This window comes from Triticum aestivum, chromosome 1B (genome assembly GCF_018294505.1).
Source record: "Triticum aestivum cultivar Chinese Spring chromosome 1B, IWGSC CS RefSeq v2.1, whole genome shotgun sequence".
NCBI lineage: Eukaryota > Viridiplantae > Streptophyta > Magnoliopsida > Poales > Poaceae > Triticum > Triticum aestivum.
Window position 1 is genome coordinate 312,393,843 of NC_057795.1, and position 24,232 is coordinate 312,418,074.

The following is a 24,232-nucleotide window of genomic DNA, read 5'->3' on the forward strand; positions in this document are numbered from 1 at the left end:
AAGTGTGATGGAGACATCCAAAAAGCTCATGTACAATTCTGCCCATAATATTGTAAAAACAACTCTCTGTTAAACTCTATAAAGTCTGTTGACAAATTTTGGCAAAGTGCGATGGAGACATCCAAAAAGTTCTTGTACAATTCTGCCCATAATATTGCAAACTGTATGTTGGAAACTTTAAAATTTACTGCTCATGAACCAGAGCAAAAAACAGAAAGAGAATTGCATAGAACTGAATAGTGATGAAACGTTGCCTTATTGCAGTAGTACAGGAAGAATAAACTGCAGCATATTTTATCTATACAATGGCCATCAGGCGATGACTAGCCTTTTTAAGATAAAACTCAATCGAACTAGTTTTCTCTCGATTAAAATCAATCAAGCTGGCGAAGGTAGGTTCATCAAGCCGTGGAAGAAGCAGGGCAATATGCCGATGTCGGCATGAGAGGAGGAGAGGGCCAGCTCACTTCGTGGCGGATCTGGCACAAGGCAACACACTTCCAGTGTAATCTCCCTGTCGCCCAGCCTCTGTTTCATCCTTAAATTAGGAAAGTTAAGAAAATCAAATCACAAGCAAGAAAGACAATAAATAGGAGAATAACTGGAGAACACCCGCACCTTCGAAATTCGTCACGCACGGGAGAACACCAGACAAGACCAAAGGTGATGGATCCATGTGCTACTATATCCATCCGGGAACAAGCAATTTTGTACACCTATAAATAAATCCTTATCAAATTGCATTACAAATCCATAGGCAATCAGGAAGAAGCAATCCCAACTCGTTGAGGCGGACTTGACCAGAGGAAGCCGACCAGCTCCTGGATTTGGAGCGGGGGACAGGGGGATTACCTGCGGGTAGTGAAAGTGTTGGTGCTGAGCCGGTGAGAGGAAGTGGCGTTCATGGTCCTCGACAGCTTCAGGAGGAGGCGCAACAAACCTTGTCCGTCATGGGATCTTGGTGAGTTAGGACTCGCCAGATCCGCATAGCATTGGTTGACGGCGAGCGATCCCGGGACTCCATGCCGCATGCCGTGGTGGGGAGGGGAATGATTTGGTCGGAGACCTCCAGATCGGGAGGGTGGCCGGCCGTGGAGGAGGAAGGGCTGAATGGATCTTGAGATAATGGAGACAGAGAGAGAGAGATGAGATTAATGGAGAGAGAGTACGGGCGTGGGTGTGGAGAGAAAGACAAGGGCGAGCGGGTACGATGTAGGTATGGGCAGGCATGGTACAGATACGATTTGACTGTATTCAAACTGTATGCCAGTGAAAAAATAAGACGAGGGATAATTGCATGGGACCAGGTGGGCCATGGCCACTCGCATCGGCGGGTCGCAGCGACGGTAGCGATTGGCGTTGCGCGCGTAACCAGTTAGGATTCACCATATTCGCTTACCACGGCCTGTACTGTTCCGCTGTGCTCTTCGTGCGAACCAACCTGGCGATCGACGTGTCTCCGTCGTGTCACAAGGACGTACGTTACGTGCGTCGGCGCTCGGTTGATCACCCACGCGTAGGGTATGTCCTGCGTCGGTGCACCGTGCATGGAGCAACCAACACTTAGCGCGCGCGTTATTTTTAGCATCAGTACAGACACAAGCGCTCATATACACATGCATATACTCATCTCTATGAACGCACACACGCACATCCTACTCCTATGAGCACCTCCGAAAGACTGAGCCGGCATATCATCTTGAGATTTACGAAGTCACCGTAGGCGCCTCGTCATCGACGGAAACGTCTCCTCCCACTGAAAACGCATCGCCGAAAATCCTAAAATAAATCCAGGAATAATGCGAGCACCAGGATTTGAACCCGGATGTGTTAGGGACACCACAGGTTGATTCGCACTTAGCGCGAGTTGCCCCATGTGTTGTGCCACTTGTTGTCGCGCGTGCTTCGATTGGCCTGGCTCTGGCGGCAGCAGTACACGTACATGCGTACCGCGCGCCAGCCACCTGATCGATCAGAGTGTCACGAACCGATCGATTGATCGACGCTCGTTCTTTCGTGTCATGTTCTGTAGCTTTTTTTTCGAAAAATATGTTTTGTGGCTATTTCATGGGTCACGCGTCTGTCGGTCGGCACCAGGAAATTGTCTTACTTCCTCCATTGTTTTTTAGTCTGCATATAAAATTTGATCAAAGTCAAACTTTGTCAACTTTAATTAAGTTTTAAAAAAAATCAAGATTCACAATATGTAACTTATACTGTTAGATGCATCATGAAGTTAATTTTCATACCATATATATTTAGTATTGTAAATGTTAATGTATTCTTTTTACAAAGTTTGAGTTTGATCAAATATTATATGCGGACTAGAAAGAAACGGAGGGTGTCTTGCGCCGCGCGGTCACGTGCATGCTTGCGCGCGCCCCATTTGTCGCGGGTCACAATGCATGTCCTCTCGTCCGCAAAGACTGGGTTGATTGTTCGGTCGATCAGTCCTGCCGTTCCACCGAGATCGACTGCTCTTTTTCCAAATGTAAAAGATCGCATTAATCAAGTTTTTTTAAAGTTGTTTGGATTGCTTGCCACATATATCACGTGGTTTCGCATAATCAAGTTTGTTCAAACACAATCTCTTTCTTTAGGGGTGTTCAAATACAATCCTTTTTTTTTTGCGAATAGTTCAAATACAATCCTGCTGGCACAAAATGCGATCTCCTCTAGGCCTCGCAACCAAACAGCGGTTCGAGGGAGAGCCCGCCCCAACTGGGCAAGAGTATGGCTGAGAATTCCTTATTTAACATTGTGCTAAATATTTTTGCCCTATTTGACATCGAAAAACAATTTCTTCCCTACATGACGTCGAGTCTAAATTGTATGCCTTTTATAATACTTTCATCCATTTTAAACCTCAACGGTGTTAAATGACACATGAAAAGACCATTTTGCCCCTCATGTGGTATATGACCAAAAATTATATAACTACTAATGATGAAAGAATACTTGTCCAGCCGGCTTGGTTTGTTGTATGCGGATAAGTAGTTGAGTAGCTGCATGTAAATCTTTGACTGCATGTGTGTATGTGGCCGGTTTGGTTATTACTCCTTCCGTCCTCAAATGTAAGACGTTTCTTAACATTACTATAGCGTCAAAAAACGTCTTACATCTCGAGACGAAGGGAGTAGGTGCGTAGCCAAGTTCCAAAAGAAAATTGAACAAGTGCTTATGCTAGCTCTTGTGTACATGCTCCCTGTTTAGGATGTGCATAACGCGGGCTTGGGTCGCCGCACTGACGGCGCACTATGAGAGCAAGGAATGCCACCGCGAGGCGACTCGTGCCATCAAACCGGCCAGTTGGATGGATGGATCAAGATAGAACCGAGAGAATCAGTTGGTTAGTGTGTGCTTGCATGCATGTGCATGAGACTAGCCATAGTGGGAGTAACTTAGGTAGTAACATAACACATCTCAAGAATCAATTGCTTATGTGGCATGGAGTTAATGAGGAAAGAGATGCTTGTGGTAACATAATATGTTACTGTAACATAACACACCTCGAGGCAAAATGAGTCTATATCTCAATTAATGAAGGCTTGCATGTTACCATTCATATGTTACTACACACTATGAAGGTAGTAACATAGACTAATAACACATGCATATAGTAATCTAAGTTACTCCCCACTATGACCAGCCTGAGTTGTTAATTGCGGCCGTGCTACACGATTGTGTGGCCGTTGAGCCAATGCTTGAATGCTATCAAGTGTATGGCGTGGTCCAATAAAAAAGTGTTTGGCGTGGTCGTGCTTAGTAGCCGGCAGGGATGGATGCATGGATCAGTGAGGCCTGCTCATATACACCAAGGGTAAAGTTGTCTTTTTATGTGCCATTTAACAGCATTAAAGGCAAAAACATACGAAAGTGACTAAAAGGTATAAAATTTATAGTCGATGTTATATAGGGAAGAAAAAGTTTTCCAGTGTCAAATAAGAAAACGAAATTTAAGATGGTGTTAAATAAGGAATTCTTTCTATTTTGGTTCCTACGAACAAAAGAAACTGGTTGTTTTCTATGATGGAAGTGTTATCACATTATAAGCTTACAAGAATGAAAATATGGATGGCAAGAAGAAAGTTAATTCACGAGGCCATTCACCAGAGTCCCCTCTCTACTCATTTGTTCATTAACAGGTTCATATCGGAGCTTGATCAGATCACCCCACATAAATCACGAGTCCCTGTAGCGCCGGTGGTGAGCAGGAACAAATGGCTACACCCGCCTATGGGGTGCATCAAGATGAATGTTGACGCGGGCGTTTCAGTGGATCATAATGTTGGCTCTGCTGCAGTGGTTTGTCGCGACAGGGACGGCACATATTTGGGCTCATCGGTCCTGGTAATTCCTGGGATGATCGATCCTTCGTCGTTGGAAGCTATAGCCTGCAGAGAGGCTCTCTCGTTGGTTAAAGATCTTGGAATGAGGCATCTCTATATGGCATCTGATAGCAAGGAAGTGATCAATGGCATTCACAACAACAATGCTGGATCATGTGGGGGATCATCAAAGAAGTTAAGCAGATGGAGAAAAGTTTTAGTTCATGTACTTTTATTCATGAATTCTGGGCTTCTAAATTCAAAGCTCATAAGATAGCTAGGTATGGTGTCTCCCTTTCCACGGGAAGACATATTTGGTTAGGCTCCACATGATATTCTTGTAATACCTGTAAACATTGTTTGATGTGAATAAAGCCTAGATATCTTTGCTACAAAAAAACAAACAAAAGAAATCAAATGCTTAGCCCTGGTCTAACAGGCGTTTTATCTCCCCAACAAGAGAGGATAGGGGGATCTATCAAGCTTTGCATCATTGATCATATCAGCCGCGACCAAACAATCTGTCTGGACTATGATGATGTCAAAAAAGAATTTGTCTCGACTATGATAGGCAAAGTGGTCCATTCGAGGGCGAGCGCCGCTCCCTCCATGCAAGCCGTGAGTTCCGCCTCCAAGGCACTCGCACATGTAATAAGGTATCAACACACCGAGAAGATGATCTCACCGTCATGGTTTCTTAGGATCATGCCCGCACTGCCTGAGTTGTCGGCTTCCCTCCATGCACCATCCATGTTGAGCTTCGCCGACCCCAGGGGCGGTCTCTCCCATCACTGGTGGTCAGTTGTAGGTAGCTGGCGTCACAGACCTCTCACGAATGCTTCCTTTGGACTGATTCAGAAGACACATGCAATCGTTCCTCCTGTCAGTTTTTTGAGACGGATGCAATCATTCCTCCTAATAGTTCAAGAACCTACAAAGATAATGGGCAAGATCATTGTGCTTTGTAGGACGATTGTCTTTGTATTGTAGTGTATGTGGCACTCATGACGCATGCAATCTAGATGGCTCTACCCAGTGGAATAAACATAGGGCCCACCGCAACGTATGGGTCGGCACTCGCAAGGAGCATGCAACGGCGGCGGACGAGGTGGCTTGGACACACCTTCGACCCATGCCGCACGGATCCCTAAGTGGCCATGTCTGTAACTTATTCGGCTGTTGACATGCGTCAGGTTGGGTTATCCCTGCATATTTACAGGTCAGTTTAGAGTTACTGCTTTCCCGCTCCATTTTCCCAACCACTTTGGGTATGTTGTCGGTTGCTGGTTAGGACATCGCTAGGGAGGCTGGTCCTTGGTATGTTCAGATCGGCTTCAGGTACTCGGTTCATAAGGTTTGGTGTTGCCTTGGTTGCCATGTGCCCATGTAACGAACAGAACATGATCATAGTCATTGGCATCGTGTTTCGCCAATGATTTTGAAAAAACATCGTTTGGATGATGAGTGCCCGCCTCTACAGCTTACTTTGGTATTAGTGTGCACCATGTTGGGTAATGTAGGGCACCTCTTCTGCTCTGTTGTAAGCCCGGTGGACTATCGTTTCTTTTCGGTTCCGGGTTCCAATAACTTTTGGTGTGTTGTTGGTGGTAGGTTAGGTCGTCGTTGGGGAGGCTACTTATCGGTTTGTTTGGGGCGAACCCTTGTTGCTTGGTTTGTCTAGTTTGGTGTTGCCTTGCTCAGCATGTGATCATGTGATGGTCCTTACGGACTACTCCATAGGAGTGGCTTGTTATTTGATCTTATGTACAATCCGGTAAAGCGTCCCACAGCCCCGGATGGCCAGGGCCCACGACGGCAAGGGTCCGGAAAGGCAAAGCCTGGGTAAAAGCGCTGCCAGCGCCCAAGCATGTGGCACGCCGACCCGGGCATAAGCAAACAAAGCCGCCCAGCCAAGCCCCTCACAGCAGCCCCACAAGGCAAGGCCGGGCATGCAACATGTCGAGTCGAGTGCACGCGAGCACACGTCTCGCAGGACCGAACCAACCCATCTAGCGGATTCGGCGCAAAGGGACGCGCCTCGACGGACCAACACTGGCGTTTGTTTCCTTTCTTGCTCTGCACTGCTCTTCCCTCGCCGCACCCAAACCAACGTTAACAGCAACCTCTTCCGGCACCGAGCTCATGTCTGAGTGCGGCCAGTACGAACAAGCGCTTTCCATGATCCAGAGGTGGTTACCCCTGTTTGTTAGTCTGTCTATTGCTTCTTGGCTTTCCATAATTCATAAATTGAAGATTTATTAGAAATTTTGCACATGACTTGCTTAACTTCCTAGCAGCGGTTGATCTTTGTGCCAAGGGCGCAACGGCTCATCTAGTTGGCTGAAACATTACATCCTTTGAAGATGTTGAACCCACTTCTTTGGATGAGACTGAAAAAACTAAAGGAACAATTATGTAATCTGATCACGTTGAAGAGAGATGCCCGGCTTCCAAAACATGATAGCAATATAGCTCCCACTGATTCTTCTGTCAACCGAATATTAGATTGGAAGAATTTGACAACCAGAAAGAATTCCCAAAGGCCTTGGTGTTCTTCATAGTTGACTAGCAAAATCCGTTTGGAGTGAACGGAATCTTCAAAAGCGTGCCCTTTCACAATGTTCAGATGTGTTGGCGACAACCTGTTTGCGGCGTCCAGTGTTCTTCAGGGCAATGCCCAATCCAGAGTCCTAGGATGATGCCTCGTGTGCCATGTAGGATCGGTTGTCAGAAAAAATAGGTTCGGATGGGAAAGCAGGATCTTCTGCAGGAGGCGGGTGCTTGAAAAAAAAAGTATGATCCGATGCATAAAGTTGAAAAAGTTGAAGTGAATAATAGGAATGCATGTGTAGTGAGAGACTATTTTCTACTCTTTGATGAGGCCCACTAGTAGTAGTTTGCACTAGAAAGAAAAATCAATACAGATGCCTCAAACAACTTTTTGTTACTAGTCCATATGTTCGCTTGTATAACTTTAGTAAGTAGGAATAGGAAAGATGTAGCAGTTCTAAATAGAGCCGGCAAGTGATTTTCTCAGAAGATCGTGCAGAACCAGAAATCTCGATTAGCTAATATTGTCCTTGGAACTAAAGAGAGGCAGCTAATATTCTGCCTAGGAACTAAAGAGAGGCAATCATACATCAGTAGTTACCTTCATAGAAGTGACTCATACTCCAGGCTCACACAGAAAGCATAAGACAGCTTGAATGTGACATCAAGGACATACTTAATATTTGGCAGATGTTTACATAAAAAGAATTGGCGGCCAGCTCAATTCACAAAGTTAAGCTGGCCAACCATTACAAAATTCAGGACCAGGGCAGATCACAATCGGTGTGATCTCCTAGTTGAGTACGTATACCACTGATCTCTTCCAGATAATAATACAACACAATTTTCCTCCCACATACATAAATGCACGACGCATGTACAGAGACAAACACAAAATGAATGACAATGACTACTGGCTGACCTATCTATCCTCTAAAGAAATCTGAACAGTATGATCGATGCCGCAACTCAAACCGTATGAAAGGGGAAAATATTCAGATGGCGCACACCGACTCCATCACGGGCTTTCAACTGGTCTTATAAAGAAAACATCCAGTCATCATGAATGCCGCGGAGCAACCGTGAAGGCCAAGTCATGAGGCTGCAAAGCAGCTTGAACTATATCCTGCACCGCTTTGTTTCGTCTGCAAACCTCTGATATTTCAGCGAATCTATCCGTCAACGAACCAAGACTAGATCCCGATGATGCATCGGATATAATTGTCAAGAATCTTGAGCGTTCTGAATCTGTTAGGGCTTGTGGGGGTATAAGGGCAATGCAATCCCTTGTCCAATTCAACATATTCCCACCAAAAGCTCTGCTAAGGGACAGCAGAACATAAGAGACCTGCAAAGTTTCATACAGAAGGAATATAAAGTTCATTCTTCAATCATTACTGTCAAGAGAGCATAACATAGTCTTCAGGGCATATCTTTGCTTAAAGCTCACAGACAGGATTGTATATAAACAGCAACACTCTTGCTACCAATCTACATACCTCCTCCAAGCGACCAGACGGTAGCGCCCCTGTTAAGGAAGCAATCATTATTCTTGCAAGTGTTGCACCTCGCAGGAGTACAATTGTGTTTATTAGATCCCGGTACTTTTCCCCCTCGGGTGATTTCGCAAGATCAAAGGTGTCAGATAGGAAACACAGTATGGATTTGCAGGCCTCCCTATAACATATCACAAAAAATAACATAACAATTAGCCACCACGATATAAGATTGCATCATTAAACAAGGATAGCAAGCATATGCAGCTCATATAACACAATTCTGACTCGATTCTAGCATCTGATCTATATTCTCCCCTGTTTTCAGAAATATAGGGCGTCTTAGGATGCGTGCAGTCAGCCTTTTAGAACTTTAGCCAATAGTTTGTGGAAAACAATATGGATTGACTACAAAAGTACTCTCTGAATTTTTCAATGATTTCATATTACATTTTATCTATTTATTATAGCATGTTGTGATAAAGTCGTAGTCAAAATCTTGCAATGAGGCTGTATAAAATCAAATGTGCCTTATATTTTTTAACAGAAGGATAAGAAACACAATATAGATTGTGGAAGTACTTAATCTTGGAGGCACTACCTATGTTGTATAGTTACACCAGCCATTGCACAATCAACTAATCTTGGAAAAATCTCTGTAGGTACAAATAGATCAGGACAGTAACGAATACATCTTGACGCAAGCAGAAAGCAATCATCAGCTATGTCGGGTCTAGCTGTAAAATCCTGCAATGTAGGGAATGAAATCCACTGAATTAGTTATCGCTTGCTTTATCAATATGTTACCATGAGCGGATCAGCAACGCAAGGGGCGAAAGCAGGAATAGTTACTTGAATAGTTCTGAGCAGTTGTATTGTATGATTAAAGAGTGTCTGTATCAGACATGTAAGATAGCTCGCACAAGATGGATCAGATCCAAATATCTACACATAAAATGCTGTCAGAACAATCAAAATACAGCTAAAAATACATCACTAGACTTCTGAAATAGCAAGAACCTTAATAACTTCACTGGATAAGTAAAGGAAGCAAGACTGATTGTGTTGCTGATATAGTGTTTGGATTTCTAGCAGCATTGCACCAATGGTGATTCCCATGGACCTCCCACATGTCCTTACCTACAGCACAGAAAAGATAATAAATATACTAAGCATGAAAGTTTGGCAAAGAATCCACATGCATGTTGTGTTAAAGTGATATCATGATTCAGCTAGAAAAATACTTCAATGCTCTCCATAAAAGTGAAAACCGCAAATCTGAAGAGAAAGTAAGGCATGATTTGCAATATCATATTTATCATTTCTTAAACCTGGAAGTGTTACAGTCATACTAATCCCACCAAGGAAGAATCAGAACTCTCAAGAGTCAGAGACAGTATGTGGAAAAAGATAATTGTTCCGATTATGCGCTTCTGACGGGACTTGTATTCGATCTGAATGTAAATTGCATTCAAACAACAAGCAACATAAATAAAAAATTAATTAACTTACAGCAAATTTGCAAGATCGGCATAGAGACTCCATGGTCCGTGTATCCCATGCCCGACTGCGCAAAGAGTTTATTAGTAAAGTAGGGATGGATGAGATCTGCCATATATATGTACAAGTAGAAACTTCTCCCAGAATTCTGTCTGGTGCCCATACTCACTGATCAAAGATAATCTTCAGAGTGGACCAGTATCTATTGACAGCTTCAGCAACTACTTCTGGAAGTTTCACATTGCTGCAACAGTTTGGAGGATTAATACAAAACCAAAACTTGGATGAGCAAAAAGATAAATGGGAGGTCACCACCTAAAAATGGTCGACAACCGGTCTATGTGAACGGTTAAATGCCGAGCAGGAACTTGTTGAAGAGCACTTTCACCTTGCTGGATTATTTCCTAGTTTTTCAAATAAAAAATTAGCAAGGATCATATCAACAGTTAACTATCAAAGATTGCTGCTCACCTGCAAGCTATTAATTATTGGCATGCAGATTAACTCCAGGGCTCTTCTAGCATGGTCTTGCGGAAGCGTCGTGATAACCACACTGATTTGAGTGGTGAATGAACGAGTAAGGTGACATGTTGAAAGCAACCAAAATAGTAATAATAGCTAAGGGGAATTAAGGAACCTTAAGGCTTCAACCAAATGCAACGAGTCCTCTGAAGAAACTTTGTAACCACCAACTCCACTTATTGCAACATGATAGATCTGGAAAAGGCCATCCAATGAACCCGAGAACTTTCCCCTGCAGCCTTTTGACCAAAAAAAAGGAAATAAAATAACTAAGCTGTCGACTCTTTGTGCCAATAACAGAAATCTACCATAAAATTCAAACAAGCATGGAAATATAAACAGATACTTCGTAAACTATTCGATGTCGTAATATATATCACAACTTCGTATATATATATATATTATATATACAAGGGCAATAAAACAAAACGGAGCACCCTCCCAGCCTTCTCAGTCACGCCGTCTGCACTCTATTGCATCCGATCTGAAATGAACAGCCAAGATCTCTGTGTGGCAGGAGCTGGACAAACATATGTGCCTATTTGTATGCTAGACAGTACATCTGATTAACAGCCAAGATCTCTGTGTGGCAGGAGCTGGACAGACGTATGTACAACCAATTTGTATGCTAGACAGTACAATTATTGCTTAGCCAAAATTGCCCGTACGCTCTGGTCTCGGCAGCACCCCTGGTGAGCAAGCCTGAGGAAAGCTATTTACCCTGTTGTCATTCTAAGATTTGGAAAAGAACGGAACAACAAAAATATAGCAAAAAGAAACTATGCTTATGGTTCTTTTCTGGCAAGACCTAGGAATAAAGGCATTTGATCAAAAAAATGGGGGAAAACCTTGCATGGAGCTACAAAAATTGCGCACATCATGACCCGTTAGCACCTGATGATTTTTCACTTGGCCGTTTGCCACAGTCTCAACCATAAGCTTTTACAGTTTTCTCTCCGCTTATTAGTATATGTAAAGGGAACCTCTGGCCTTTTCTAAAAAGGAGGGACATGTCATATATATGAATTCATTCTTGCCTCTTAGAAGAAAGATATTTTGTGGAACTTCAATCTTTAGGACTAGAAAAATCTTTGCACTTGATTTCAACGCAAACTTTTCATTTAGTCTAATCTCTTGAAAAAATATGTATGCCTCATGAGTTCCCATGTTTTTCCTACGGTGTAGCACAACTAACAGGAAGAAATGGGAAGGAAACAATAATCAATTCATTCTAGTCAGATAGGTCCATTAAAAAGAAGTGGATAATGAGGTAGTACCTTCACATATATACTTAAATGCCACAGAAGCAGCTGCAGCTGTAGCCTCTGATGTACTCATGCCCTTGTTGAGAATATCAACCAAAGGTGGTAGGATGGGCAGTTCAGCTGGGGCAGCATCAATCCATTTTGAAAATGCTCCAATGGTTGAACAAACTGCAAGATTCAGGCATATTTGAACTCCTGTCGTCGACATAATCAAGCTAGGAAAACTGAATCTCACAAAGTTTCTGCCCAACAACTGTGCCTAAACAGCCCTAACTTATTATAAATCTAGCATCTGAACCAGACATCACAGGCAGTAAATAGCTACTGTCTACAATGTGATTCCCAAATACTAGTCACAGTATAAGATAAAACAAACACTGAGCTAAGAATAAGGACTTCTGAAATGCCGATTACACAAAACAAACCTGTCTGTAGCAACTGTTCTTGGTGAGGAAACCTTGGAAGCAGTGGCATAACCTTCAAAGAACAGCATGACCACATTATGTTAACCAGACCTCATTAACATTAACGAATGATTGTAATGTAAAGGCGCAGAAAAAAGTAACCATCCAGCAAAAAGATCTTACAACCCATCAGTTGACAATTTGACACTCAAGATAACAAGATGCCATTCATACCTGTGGTAATATTTCCTTCTCTTCAATAGAAACCGATTTAGCAATGGCTTGTATACAGAAAAGGGCAGCCTCTAATGGTTGCCAATTCTGGTTCTGTTCAGCACCGCTTCCACATGCCTGAAATCCAAAAGCATACCGCTTTGGTTACAGAAAACCAAACAAATTTCTTGGTGGGACTGGGAAGCTACATGACTAATCATCAGCCAAAGATATACCATCGTACATGAGAAGAGAAACTAATCTTATAAAATGAATAGACAAAAACTTACGATGGTAAATCATACTAAGTACACAACATAAGCACAAACAAGAGGCAGATAAACAACTCAAATTAAGTTATTTGGTACAGTTTGCATAAATTGTAGTGCCTCAAATAAGAATTTAAATTTTATTACTACCATGAGCAACAAAAGTAGTGATTGTGAAAAGGCCAGACAGGGAGTAGAGCTCAACAAATTACACTTCACTGAACTTGCTACAGTATATTCCATAAAAATAATTTAATTCCAACAAAAAGAAACAGATGGATAAGTAGAAACTCACAGGCTAGACTATCAATAAGAACTATGAAACAAATAGTCCAATTTGACAAGTATAGATACTAGCACTGAGCAGTGGCTAGGGAAGAGAATTGTTGAGCGTACAAACAGACTCACCTGAATTAACTTCATGAAAAGTATTTTTAGCGTCGAGTCACCTCCAAGGACATCAGTTGCATCAAGTAGCACGTCACTAACCGCTGAAAAATGAATGGTTCTGTAATTATTTGGCAGTTGCATGACATAGACAATATGAACTGCAAGATTAACTCCATTGAAACAAATCAGGAAGCATACCATATCTAGCATATCTGAAATCCCTCCGGTCTTCTTCCGAGAAAGTGTGAAAGTCCTCAGGGTATTCAACTCGGGAACTAACCTGATTCATTATTGAAACAGCATGAGATGAACAGGAAATCCCAACAAACAATATATGTAATGAATGATTAGTCGCACTCCATGTTTTTATTGCATGACGCATCACAAAAATATGAGCATCTATACTAAAAGGACCCCCCCCCCCTCAAACATACCAGAGACACAAGAACTTCAAACGGAGGACGGAATAGTTGCATTCTTCTATTTCTTTCAGCTTCAATCGACACCTCAGATCCACACGATGTATACGAATCCCTACAATTTGTAAGTACTGAATTAATTGTTTCTCAAGTAAAACCAGTAATGTTTCAAAAAGTTACCTCCCAGTTAGATTACGCTTAAGATGGTGCCAGAAATTAAACGTCATGGAGGATATGTCAAATTCTGAATGGGAAGTAACTTCCAGTAGTGCATTCACTATTTGCATGGCATCGCCTGAACCTGCAAAATATAATTGTAAGTGTAATTCTTAAATGGTCAGGATGATTTGGTTCATGTACAGCATGAAAAAAAATATCCATATTTTGATCATCGTCATCATCGATGAAGTGTTACCTGTTGCAATCAAGTCAACATAGGAATCACCCATGTCTGCAAATAAACGAGCAATAGCTTTTACATCTTCTTCATCCTGGTAATAGAAAAGGAGTTATCAATGACAATGATGAAAAACACATGTGGATACACATTTTACCATGTAACAGTACAAGTGCTTATGTAAATCTAAGTATCCAACATTACACTAATAAATAACAATCAAGGAGAAATCTGCAGATGGAGGAATCCGATGTGCTTGGTTTGAACCCAACTCAACCACACACACAAAATTTGGTAGCTAAGAAATTGGTGAATGCTTTGGCTAATCTTGGCAAGAAAATAAATTGGGAGCAGATACAGAAGCATGAGCATGCAAAAAAAATTGTGACCACCCAAGCACGAGCAAAAAATTTGGCATGACCAAATATTTGGTATGGTGGATCTGAGCACAAAACAAATACATTGATAGATCATTAATGCAGAGTATGGTAAAGATGTTATATACCTTAGATGAGTCTTTCAGCTGCTCTTTGAGGCCCATAACATGAGGGATGAGAATTTGGATCAGCGGAAACTGTTCAGTGATGCCACAAGAATCTCGAGATACAGTAAAATGTATCAACTCAGAGGTAACTGGCAAGTTAGAGACGAGTGTATTATTAGCAAGCTGCTAACAAAATCCTGAGAACATAGGGTCTATCTTAGGTTTAACTGAATGCAGCCATTCACAATAACTATGGTGGGCTTGGTCAAGCATAGCTTATCCAATAAGCTAGGTTTGGGGACTTCTTTGCTTATAAGATCAGAAGGCCAGCTTACGCGACAAGCTGGAGAAGCTTTTTGGAACAATTTTGAGCTTACAAATTTACAAGGACAACGGTGTGAAGAAATATCTCCTTATACAAATCAAGAAAAAAAAATCACATTTCATAAACATATCTTCGAGCTGGTCCAATGAAACACATGCATCATCAAGCACCAGAGATTGGTGGACCCATCAGGACCATAAATTAGTTGACCCTAGCAATGTCGATAGATAGTAGTGTCTGCAGTGAAGCAGCAGCAGAGCAGCATGTGAACCAAGATCTTGGCAACAACAGAAAGCATGTAGCCTCTGATCTAGACAATGATCAATGGGTGCAAAAGATGCACGACCTTGTTAATATCCAACTGCTAATTGCAATCCTTAATCTTGATTGCACGGGCCAATTGGGAAATGTAAGAAAGTGTCGCATTCAGGGGGGGCTGGTTTTTCCGTTTGGCTGGTTTTTAGAGGTCAGTAAATCTTGAGCTAGAAAATAACCATCTTGTTACTCAAAGAAGTTGCAGTTGAAACTCGATGTATCCAATCTACATTCTGCTGAGCTCCGCAGCTTCCACGATGAGCCAGCAGGGCTGATTAGGGCTTGGTCGCTCCACCGATGTGAGTGCACAGAGGTGGTGGTGCATAGCATGGAGAAAGAGGGGGGAGAGTTGGAGGGGAAGCCTGCAAGAGGTCAGGGTTCGTGATGGTGTGGCTAAGTGAAAATGTCTGCAAGGAAGACACATTGTCCATCCTCATCTCTGTCAGCACCGCACTGCAGCAAAGATCACTGACATCCAGACCCATAGCTGTATTGCAAAACAGCACCTATCTGAAACTAGCAATAATACTCGCCAAAGTTTCATTGACCTCTAGAGACCAGCACCAAAAATTAGTTTTTAGTGAAACTTGTCAAAACCTACACAAGCTCTCATCCAGCTCTGGAGACCTGCACCAGAAATCTGTTTGTATGAAGAAACTTGTTGAAACCTAGTTAAGTGTTAATTGATTTTGCTTGTAACCAGAAACATGCGCTTGGCTTTGACTGGAACTTGTTGTAATATGGAGCCCCAAATTTGTACAAAACCACATCCCAATTCCATATGTGTTCCCTGGAAACTCACAGATTTTTAGTGACTTTGAGCAAAGATCCATAATTGATTTGCATCCTTCCTTTGAACTTGATTATCCATAAATTTAACATCACAAATAGCAAGAATTAACCAATACTATTGTCATTTGTCATGCATAGAAAAAACATGCCTAGAGCAGATGGTCGAAAAATTAACCAAACTCAATGTGTCAACTTTTCTATGTTGGTAGCAACTGAATAAGGTGAACAGTGGTACATCACTGTGGTAGCAAGAGCATAGCAGTAAGTGATTGACTGAGGTGACAGATGAAGAAAAAATGAGAAACTGGCAAGAGATGAACTAAAATATGACAGGAACTATGTGCTGTGCGCTAGCAAACAATACCATTTACAGCTGCCTCCAGAAATTGATCTGTGTTCAACGAAGAGAGTGCCATGTGGACCAAAGGATGTGAAGCAAGGGTAGCTGCGGTAATTCTGAGAAAAAATAAAAGAGAACTTCCATAAATTCATTAGACCGATACTGTTTTGCAGCAGTAGTACAGAAAGAATAGAAAATATTAGATGTACCACAACAGTTAGATTCTCAAGGAGTAAAGTATTACTATATCAAAATCGCAGAAGCAGCATACCCATGACAGAAACGAAGCCAAGAAGCAAAACCCTCCAAAACCTGCCAAAGGAAGAACCAGTATTAACTACCAAAATACTCCCACTCCCCTCATTGCATAACTATGTCTAGGAATTTCATATATGTAGTTCTGGCCTCTGGGTTCAGATAAGCATATTGAAGCATTAATATGGATAAAATGTCTGCCTGACTGAAAAGAGATCCGTCTGAACTCTGAAGTTACAAGTGAGACTGCTCCCAGACTATCGGGAAAGGCATGTATCGTGTAACAATCTAAGCTAGTTTGTAACGCAATGAGAATATGTGCAAACATCAAAATTACTTTTGCTATAGCACATTATAAACCAACCTTCTAATTGAACCCCTTATCTTAGTACGAGGGGCCATAACATAACCAGTGAAAAGAACTGCAACTAAAAAATACCTCTCAAGTATAGTACTTTCAAATGTACTTCCTAATGGCCAGAAGAAAGGGAAGTAGCCCAGAGGTCTCAGTTATGGAAGGATTTTGCATATGCATGCAAGATATGAAACAACAGATAATTGAAATATTGGGTTTACTATTCAAGTGTTCTGTATAGCTCAATTGAACGCTATTGGTTCTCATTGCCTTCTGTACTTGTTGAGTTATTTTAGCAAATGCTTTACCTAAAGCGTTACATTTTTTCAGTGGCTTTCCTTTTGTTCTGCTTGGGGCAGGTGCGGGTGTGGACTTACTTATCACACCTATGAAGCAGGTTTCCTTAGCTACTTTAGCATGTAAAATGAGTTTGATTTTGCCATATGAAGCTATCTTTACGAGGAAGAAATTAACCTGTTCTTTCAGCTCGTCAAAACCCAAGCAAGCAGTCAATAGACTAAGAGCAACATTAGCTGATGAACAAAGGTCGTTCTCAAACTGATTGCGCCTTTCAGGACGAGCAGCTATTTTATAACTAGAAGTTTCCTGTCAAGATAGTATACAAATAGGTTACAATTTCACCACGAAAAAAGTATAATATACATTGAATGTGATGTACAACAAGTCCTTCATTGATTATATTAGGACAATCTGGACACTTATTCATTGAGTGTGATAGTTCTGGACCATAAGATTTTGAGCATATGATGTACATCACTCTACTGAACTCGACACTACGCCATGGAAAACATATGGTTAAAATAATACCGTTGTGTGATTTAAAACAAATCTGGTTCAAGATTTGGAAGCTCTAGGAAAATCATCTATGATAACTTTGAGTGTGATTCATCGATGATCTACTTTTTTATTGAAAATAGAAACATGACCATTGACAGGCACTGACTACTAAGAGAAAACTTCTGCAAATGGTAAAGAGAGAAGAACAAAGTTTGTTGCTTCACCAACTTACCTTCTCTTCACAGAAATGAAAAGAAGCCAAAAATGCCCAATTACATGGCATGCAATCATATGTTCAGCTTATTTGACTCAAGACTAACAGATTATTAAGTGCTTAAAAGAAGGCATGAAACTTCAATTTGCAAGGCATACAATCATATGTTCAGCTTATTTGACTCAAAATTAACAGATTATTAAGTGCTTAAAAGAATGCATGGAAGTTAATATGATATTGTAAAATGACCTAACAAATTACAAATGAAACTTCAGCTACGAATAGCTTTTATCCTTCTTCCTCTATATAAACAGAGGATATGAGGACTAATATTATTTGAGAGTCTGAGACTATGATGGGCAACCAAATGAAGCTAAATTTGTTATGTACCTGTGGCAAGATAATAAGCAGTTCAAGGAAACTTGGAATGAACTCTTGTTGAGATTTCATTTCATCGCCTAGCCAGTTCACGATGCCACCACCTCCCCAGTCCTCCACAGGTACATGCACAGCCAGAGCAGCAATTGCAATACAAATCTGAACATGGTAGAACAAGTGTTGTTGTCATCAGAATTTTTTCAGTATAAAATATGCTTGCTTAATTCAATCATCTACCTGTGTTCTAACTTTTGGTGGTCCTTTGTTAAATTTCTTTAGCAATCCCTGCAGATGGAAAACAAAAAAGGGACAACGCCCTTAGCAAGATCGACTGGAGCTTATAATTAGGGGAAGAGGTCCACTTGTCAACCCTCAACTTACCACTTCATTTAAAACTCAACCCTCGACTCAAAAACCGGTTACTCCACAACCACATACCGTTCAAAACACACCCTTCACTCCATTTCACTGGTTTTGACCATTGGTTTGACCTGGTTTAGCTCACATAGACGCCAGCTCAATGTGTGATGTGGCGAGGATAGATATGGTCCCATCTATCTGTTATGTGACTATGTGAGCAGTTTATCAAGCACTTAGCGTGCAAGGTCTAAAGCTGCCGACAATGGTTAGCTGCGTCATCCAGCCGCAGCGATCCAGGTGATCAGCTGACGCAGCGGTGCAGGTCTTCGTCGTCGACACGCATGGAAACCCACACCATGCTCGCCGCAAAGCACGCAGGGTGCGTGTCCAGGCCGAGCATCACGACGAGCGCGTGCTCAACCAACGAGTTCCTCCGCCTGCGCGTGCTCGTGGAGCAGGAGACGGCGCCTCCTGGTGTAGGCTAGGGGAGGCTCAGGGCCACGTGGGGGCATTGCCAGCGCCATCGTTGGCGGCAGCAGAGATAAACGGTGAGCATGAGGATGGCCATGGTGGTGCCTGCGGCGACGAGGACCTATGCGCAGAGGCCGGGCACAGGGGTGCACCATAGCCACTTAGCCAGGTGCTAAGGAAGCCGACAGCAGCTGCTTGGGCTGCTGCCCATGGATGTGAATGTAGTGCAACGTCGTTGCCCATGCCTCATTGATGCCCATGGATGTGGGCGCTGGTCGCTGGTCGCTGGACGTCATCGTCTTGCTCACATTGGTTCAGCGACACGAGCAGCAGCTCGTTGTGGTCGCCCTGTACGCTGAGTACTCTGACGTCCTGTACGATGCAATTCCCTTGTCGGCCAGTGCATTTGGCCGATAGAAACAAGCAGGTACAAGCTAGCTAAGCTAAGCAAATAGGCTGGTGAATTGATTCTTTAGAGATAAACACGTGCGCAACACAAGCCAGCTGCCCTAAGCAGCTTAATTGACACCGGGAAGGCGGTGAGGCAGCTACTGCACTGTGGCGCCCTTGCGGGAGCGCAAGCCGGCCGACGTCGTCACCTCAAGCTACGTGTCGCTGCTCCAGGCAGAGGCACTGCGCAGGGGGCCGAGCTGGCCGAGTCCACGCCGGCGCAGGCATGGGGGTCGAGCAGGGAGCACGCGCGGGCATTGGCGCAGGTGAGCTCGCGGCTTCCATGGTGGCATAATCTCCTCTTGTGCCGTATGCACGTCCCTGCTGCTCTTGGGCAAGTCAGGGGAGCTCTCCCAGGAGAACGGCACCTGCATTTGCAACGGCAAGGCGGCACAACGCAGGCTGCTAGGCATGTCCATGGAGGCACACAGGCAGTGGGGAGCTGTGAGTCGGGCAGCAGAGACAACGTGGGCAAGTAGAGGGGGCATAGGGTCTGAGTGAGCAATTGGAGCACGATAGGAAGGGGAGCGCTCGAGAGCACAAAAGGTGCTTGAGACTATGTCACGATGGAGATGTGTAAATGGGTATATACTATAACATGTGGGACCAGTCACTTTTTTAAGTAGTCAGGGTGACGTTGCAAACGTTGACAAGGCAGTTGAGTTGGTGAAAACCAGTCTACTCAGCGAAAACCAGATTGAGGCAAGTGCAGAGTTGAGTTTAGAACTGTTTGGCAAGTTGGAGGTGTGAAGTAATCGGTTTTGAAGTTGAGGGTTGATCCTTAAACAAAGTGGTATGTTGAGGGTTGAAAAGTGGACTTAGAATTGATAGTAGTGCAAACCAGAGTTACACAAATTATACTCTTATATTAAAAAAACTTGAAAGGCTGATGCTTACATATAGAGAGTCTTGCAATGGTCGAAAAGCTTCTGACGGTAACTCCTCAAAATCTCTTTGCACCTAAAATGCAAGCATATTCAAGATAAATCGTTAAGAGTTGCACTAATTAACAAGTTTCTAGATAGTAAGAAATAGCATAATGCATCTATGTATGCATGTTTCACCTTGCTTCTGAGAGTCTGAGAACAAAACATGAGAGTCTCTAAATTGCTGCTTTCATCATGAAGTAAGCTGTCAGCTACCTGCATAATGAGAACAGAAATGATTGGATGCCTTCGGGATAACCACCAACCACAAAATAAACAAGATGGCCCAGTGTAAAATAAAATACTTTGCACCATAATTAAAAACTGCCCACCCTGCATTTGCTAGGAAGACACTCTGTGTATACAATAAGAAAAACATAGTGACAAGGTACAATGAAAATGAATTGTAGAGCGCATCAAACTTTTCATGTAATTTTCCTCAACTGATAAATACCACGGCAGTGAGTAGAAAAGTTTGGATAGCCAGTCCCACAGCTAAAAATGCAACTTAAACTAACAGCAAAAACTGAACTTACCCACATTCCCAGGGTTTACACATTCAACTTGCAGCAAAGTTCAGCACAGAACTAGAATTCAATCATGCGTCATCTAAAGTAGTTCATATTCTAGCCACTGGCTAAAACCAAGCCTAATCTGCTATACGTTTTCAAAACTCTAGTCTTGACACTACAATGAATACTAAAGCAGCTCTGCATTAGCTGTCACACCCCACAGGCCCAAATTGAAATCCAATAGAACGATCAGAGACTGGAGAAGCAGAAGAAAAGCACGCTTCAAACAAAACAAATCTCAATACATCGCCTCCAACCACCACTCTAGAGCAATCACACAGCTGAACCACTCCAATATCTCGGAAATTCTGCGCCAGCCGGGCCAAATCCATAGAAGCACGCCCACATCCCACCCTCACCACACCGAATCCACCGCCTGAATATCTCCGTAGGCAAACGAACACGATTGGGGGACATGAATCGAATCGAGCCGAGGAGGAAGCCCGCGCGCACCTGCCACGCGTCGAGCGTGTGCTGAAACTTCTGCAGCCAGCGGTCGGCAGCGGTGCGGATGGTGTCGTCGGGGTGGTGGTACAGCGCCGCGAGCGCCTCCTTCACCGTCGCCGTGGCCTGCGCCTCCATGCCGGCGCCGAACCCTACCTCCTCCTCGACTGTGCCGCCGCTGGCGCGCTGCCGTGAGTAACCCTCGACGGTGGACTATTTCCGCGGCGTACTGGATCTGCGGCCGGCGATTCGGGGCGGGTAGGGTTTTTGGAGGAGGAGAAGAAATTTGAAACGGAGCAGGAGAGAGGGGCCTGCGCGAGTGTGCGGGATTCGATTCGATGGACGGGGGAGGGAGGGGAGACGCGAGACGAGACACAATTGTTTGCGATTTTCTTTTCTTTTCCGTTCCCTTTTGTTTCAGCGCCGATGACAACTGTTGTGAGATGTACCTGTCTCCGTGCGCGTGTGATCTGATGACGTTAATTGATTATTATTATTAATTAATTGATAGGGTGGCTCCCTGGTATGATATCCTTTGGAAAAAGGAAATGATTTTCCTGGCTACGCTTGTTGGCCGCTGGATCAAACTCGATCCAAAGGACCATGTGTAGCTTCCCCGACCACCACCTCCGCTCCCTCCTTAATCCACACAACCATGACGGTTCATTCCTTCCCTTATTCATTCATTCCTGAGCAGCTCGCACCGGCGATGGCCGGCACCAACTCAATGTCTATCTCCTTCGCGCACGGGTGCTTTGCTGCCCTTCGGGCACGCAAGCCACACCCGCTCCTTACCCACCCATTGGTTCTCTGCACCGGCGAGTCGTGACACGGCGAGGGCGCGGCGATGCGAAGATGGTCGGCGACGACGCGGGAGGAGCAGGCAGCCACGGATGTTGCGACTGGTGGTCATGGTTGCTGGGATAGGCATGTCGTGCTACATGTGTCGACAGCGATCAGCAACAACCGATGCTGCAACCAGCAGCTGTTGGTGGTGGAGACGGTGGCCTCCGGTGCTGCAATCGGGGGAAAGCTGCAACCACACTGACGAGTTGCTGCAGAGCACCCTACGGTCATCCTCCGTAGACACACCACCATCACCCCCAAACACCAAGTGGGCCAATTACTAGAGCCCGCGCAAGGGCTATGGAAACCGGGGCTACTTCTTTCCTTATCGAGCTCCTCTTCAACTCGCATGAGACATGGCTACCTTAAGCGGAGACCTTGTGCATCCTTAGGTGCCAAGGAGAAGGCCATGAAGAAGCAATGGAACAAGACCAAGAATTAACAAGAGCAAACGAGGAGAAGGAGAAGAAGATGCGCAAGAATGCATTTGCCCACACGATCCAGACACCATCCTGGATCATCCAGGCCGGGCCGCCTCTTTGTACAAGCGTCCGGACTGGACATCCGTACCCTGATCAAACGACCCAGACATCTACTGGATGATCAGAGCAACCCTCGGACATCCGGCCACCAACTCGGACGTCCCGGTAGGACACCCGAAGCTTTAACATGAAGTCGAACCATCTGGATACCTACCTGGATATCCGGTAATTGCCCAGACAATCCGGGTAGCTACTCGAATGATCCGGCCCTGCCTGCTCACAAGTCGGCCAAGAGGCCATGTATTCCTCTCCCTCACCCCCCAAATCCACTTGTACTATAATAGACGACACCTCCCTCATTTCCAGGGTTTGCAAAGTATATTGAACAAAATTGAGAGAGCTTTGCTCCTTGTACCTCCTCCTAGAGGATCAAGCCCTCCTAAGGGAGAAGAATCTCTCAAGATTGCCAAGCCCACATAAAGTAGAAGGATCCCCATCACAGGATCACCGGGACCTCCCATGGGAGAAGGATCCATTGAGATCATCAAGCCCCCAACTCCTTAGGAAATGGGAAGAACTACCCTTGATACTCTTTTCCTCTTGTTAACCTTGCAATCTTGTGAATCTCATGTGTTTGCAAACTTAGTGGATGTGTGATTTGAATCTTGTCTTGAGTGAATTTCCCTCGTGTTCTTGAGTGTTCTTCTAGATCCCCTCCGTGTGTGGGAGATTGGGCAAGGTTGATTAAATCTTGTAGTCCCCCCCCCCTTTCTTTTCTAGCCAATTTTGTTTTGTTCTTCCTAATTTTGAAAATCCCCACAAAAATAGGCATACAATTGTTTTGCAATTTGTTGGTCCTTGTGAGAATTTGTTAGATTTTGATCCGTGGATTTGATGTGATGTTGGTAGATCTAGCCTCTACCCACCTTCCGCCACCTTTTACCCCACGGAATCCAACCCTCCCACACCCCCAAAAAATTCTCCACCACCAATTTTCGTGTTCTTCCGCCCAAAAATCATACATGAGTTGACCTGCTCAAATCATCCGGATACCATCCTGGACAATCTGGACCTAGCCCGAACGATCTGGACTGTCAGTGTACTAAAGTAGGGGCGCTACTTTGTACCCGTTATTTGTGCACGGGCAGTCAGGGCCACGCCCACGACCACGCTTAAGCGGAGCAGGGGCAGGGCAGCCGCCAGATGGCCAAAGCAATGCCAAGACAGAGGCATAAAGAGCAAGAAGGCGAGGTGGTTTTCCCCGGCAAGACCCTTGCCGGGGCGGCCTCCACACCCCCGGCAAGGACCTTGTCGGGGCAGTTTACCCAACACCAGCGGAGCGCACCACCCTTGAGCCCCAGTTTCTCCAGCGCCACCAACCACGTTGGGACCAAGGCTTAGGAGGCGCCTCTGTGATGGCATGCAGATCTTTGTAAAGACAAGGAACGCTCCAAATCAAAAGAGGATTAGAAGACGACGAACCTCGGCGAGATCCTTGCCGAGGAAATCCACAAGACCCGGGACGACCGCAACGCCGCGGCAAGACCCTTGCCGGGGCCCCGACAAGGCCCTTGTCGAGGACGTCCGCGAGGCCACAGCCAGGACCGCACCCGCCAAGTCTCTACCACCGCTCCCATGTAGCTGCCAGCCCACCAGTTGGGCAGGCGCCTGC

At 44.2% G+C, this 24,232-nt stretch overlaps 2 protein-coding genes across 5 annotated transcripts; both read right to left on the reverse strand.

Annotated features, from left to right (window-relative positions):
* Positions 1-229: 229 nt before the first annotated feature.
* LOC123090686 (uncharacterized) lies at positions 230-1,114 on the reverse strand. Of its 3 annotated transcripts, none has more exons than XR_006442539.1 (3): positions 853-1,114; positions 619-716; positions 230-538 (listed from the first exon to the last, which is right to left on the reverse strand). XR_006442539.1 is itself a non-coding variant. In XM_044512018.1 (3 exons), exons 1-3 carry the CDS (start codon positions 1,022-1,024, stop codon positions 379-381), a joined length of 342 nt encoding a protein of 113 aa, XP_044367953.1. In that variant the 5' UTR covers positions 1,025-1,090; the 3' UTR covers positions 230-378. The 3 variants fall into 3 exon arrangements, 1 of the variants encoding a protein (XP_044367953.1); XR_006442540.1 differs by having other exon boundaries at positions 230-528; positions 853-1,109; XM_044512018.1 differs by having other exon boundaries at positions 941-1,090.
* A 6,423-nt stretch (positions 1,115-7,537) lies between these two features.
* On the reverse strand, positions 7,538-21,633 carry LOC123121336 (transportin MOS14). Of its 2 annotated transcripts, none has more exons than XM_044541293.1 (27): positions 21,242-21,633; positions 20,355-20,432; positions 20,188-20,250; positions 18,247-18,294; positions 18,022-18,168; positions 17,094-17,225; positions 16,281-16,321; positions 16,034-16,125; positions 14,259-14,386; positions 13,772-13,847; positions 13,537-13,651; positions 13,372-13,471; positions 13,136-13,217; positions 12,956-13,038; positions 12,300-12,416; positions 12,087-12,138; positions 11,674-11,829; positions 10,512-10,635; positions 10,346-10,427; positions 10,190-10,278; positions 10,044-10,118; positions 9,887-9,941; positions 9,395-9,514; positions 9,227-9,319; positions 8,976-9,121; positions 8,378-8,555; positions 7,538-8,226 (listed from the first exon to the last, which is right to left on the reverse strand). In XM_044541293.1, the coding sequence occupies exons 1-27, from the start codon at positions 21,368-21,370 to the stop codon at positions 7,939-7,941; spliced, it is 2,889 nt and encodes a 962-aa protein (XP_044397228.1). In that variant the 5' UTR covers positions 21,371-21,633; the 3' UTR covers positions 7,538-7,938. The 2 variants fall into 2 exon arrangements, with proteins under 2 accessions (XP_044397228.1, XP_044397220.1); XM_044541285.1 differs by having other exon boundaries at positions 13,537-13,657; positions 21,242-21,631.
* Between the last annotated feature and the right edge of the window lie 2,599 nt (positions 21,634-24,232).

Bases quoted from the DNA above. Each gene is read 5' to 3' on its own strand.
- LOC123090686 (XM_044512018.1), bottom strand. From the start codon at position 1,024: ATGGAGTCCCGGGATCGCTCGCCGTCAACCAATGCTATGCGGATCTGG. The intron at 717-940 runs GTTTGTTGCGCC...ATTTATTTATAG, and splicing joins AAGATCCCATGACGGACAAG to GTGTACAAAATTGCTTGTTC. The intron at 539-618 runs GTGCGGGTGTTC...TCCTAATTTAAG, and splicing joins GTGCGTGACGAATTTCGAAG to GATGAAACAGAGGCTGGGCG.
- LOC123121336 (XM_044541285.1), bottom strand. From the start codon at position 21,370: ATGGAGGCGCAGGCCACGGCGACGGTGAAGGAGGCGCTCGCGGCGCTG. The intron at 13,218-13,371 runs GTATGTTTGAGG...ATAATGAATCAG, and splicing joins TTGAAGTTCTTGTGTCTCTG to GTTAGTTCCCGAGTTGAATA. The intron at 12,417-12,955 runs GTGAGTCTGTTT...TTTGGATTTCAG, and splicing joins TTTTCATGAAGTTAATTCAG to GCATGTGGAAGCGGTGCTGA.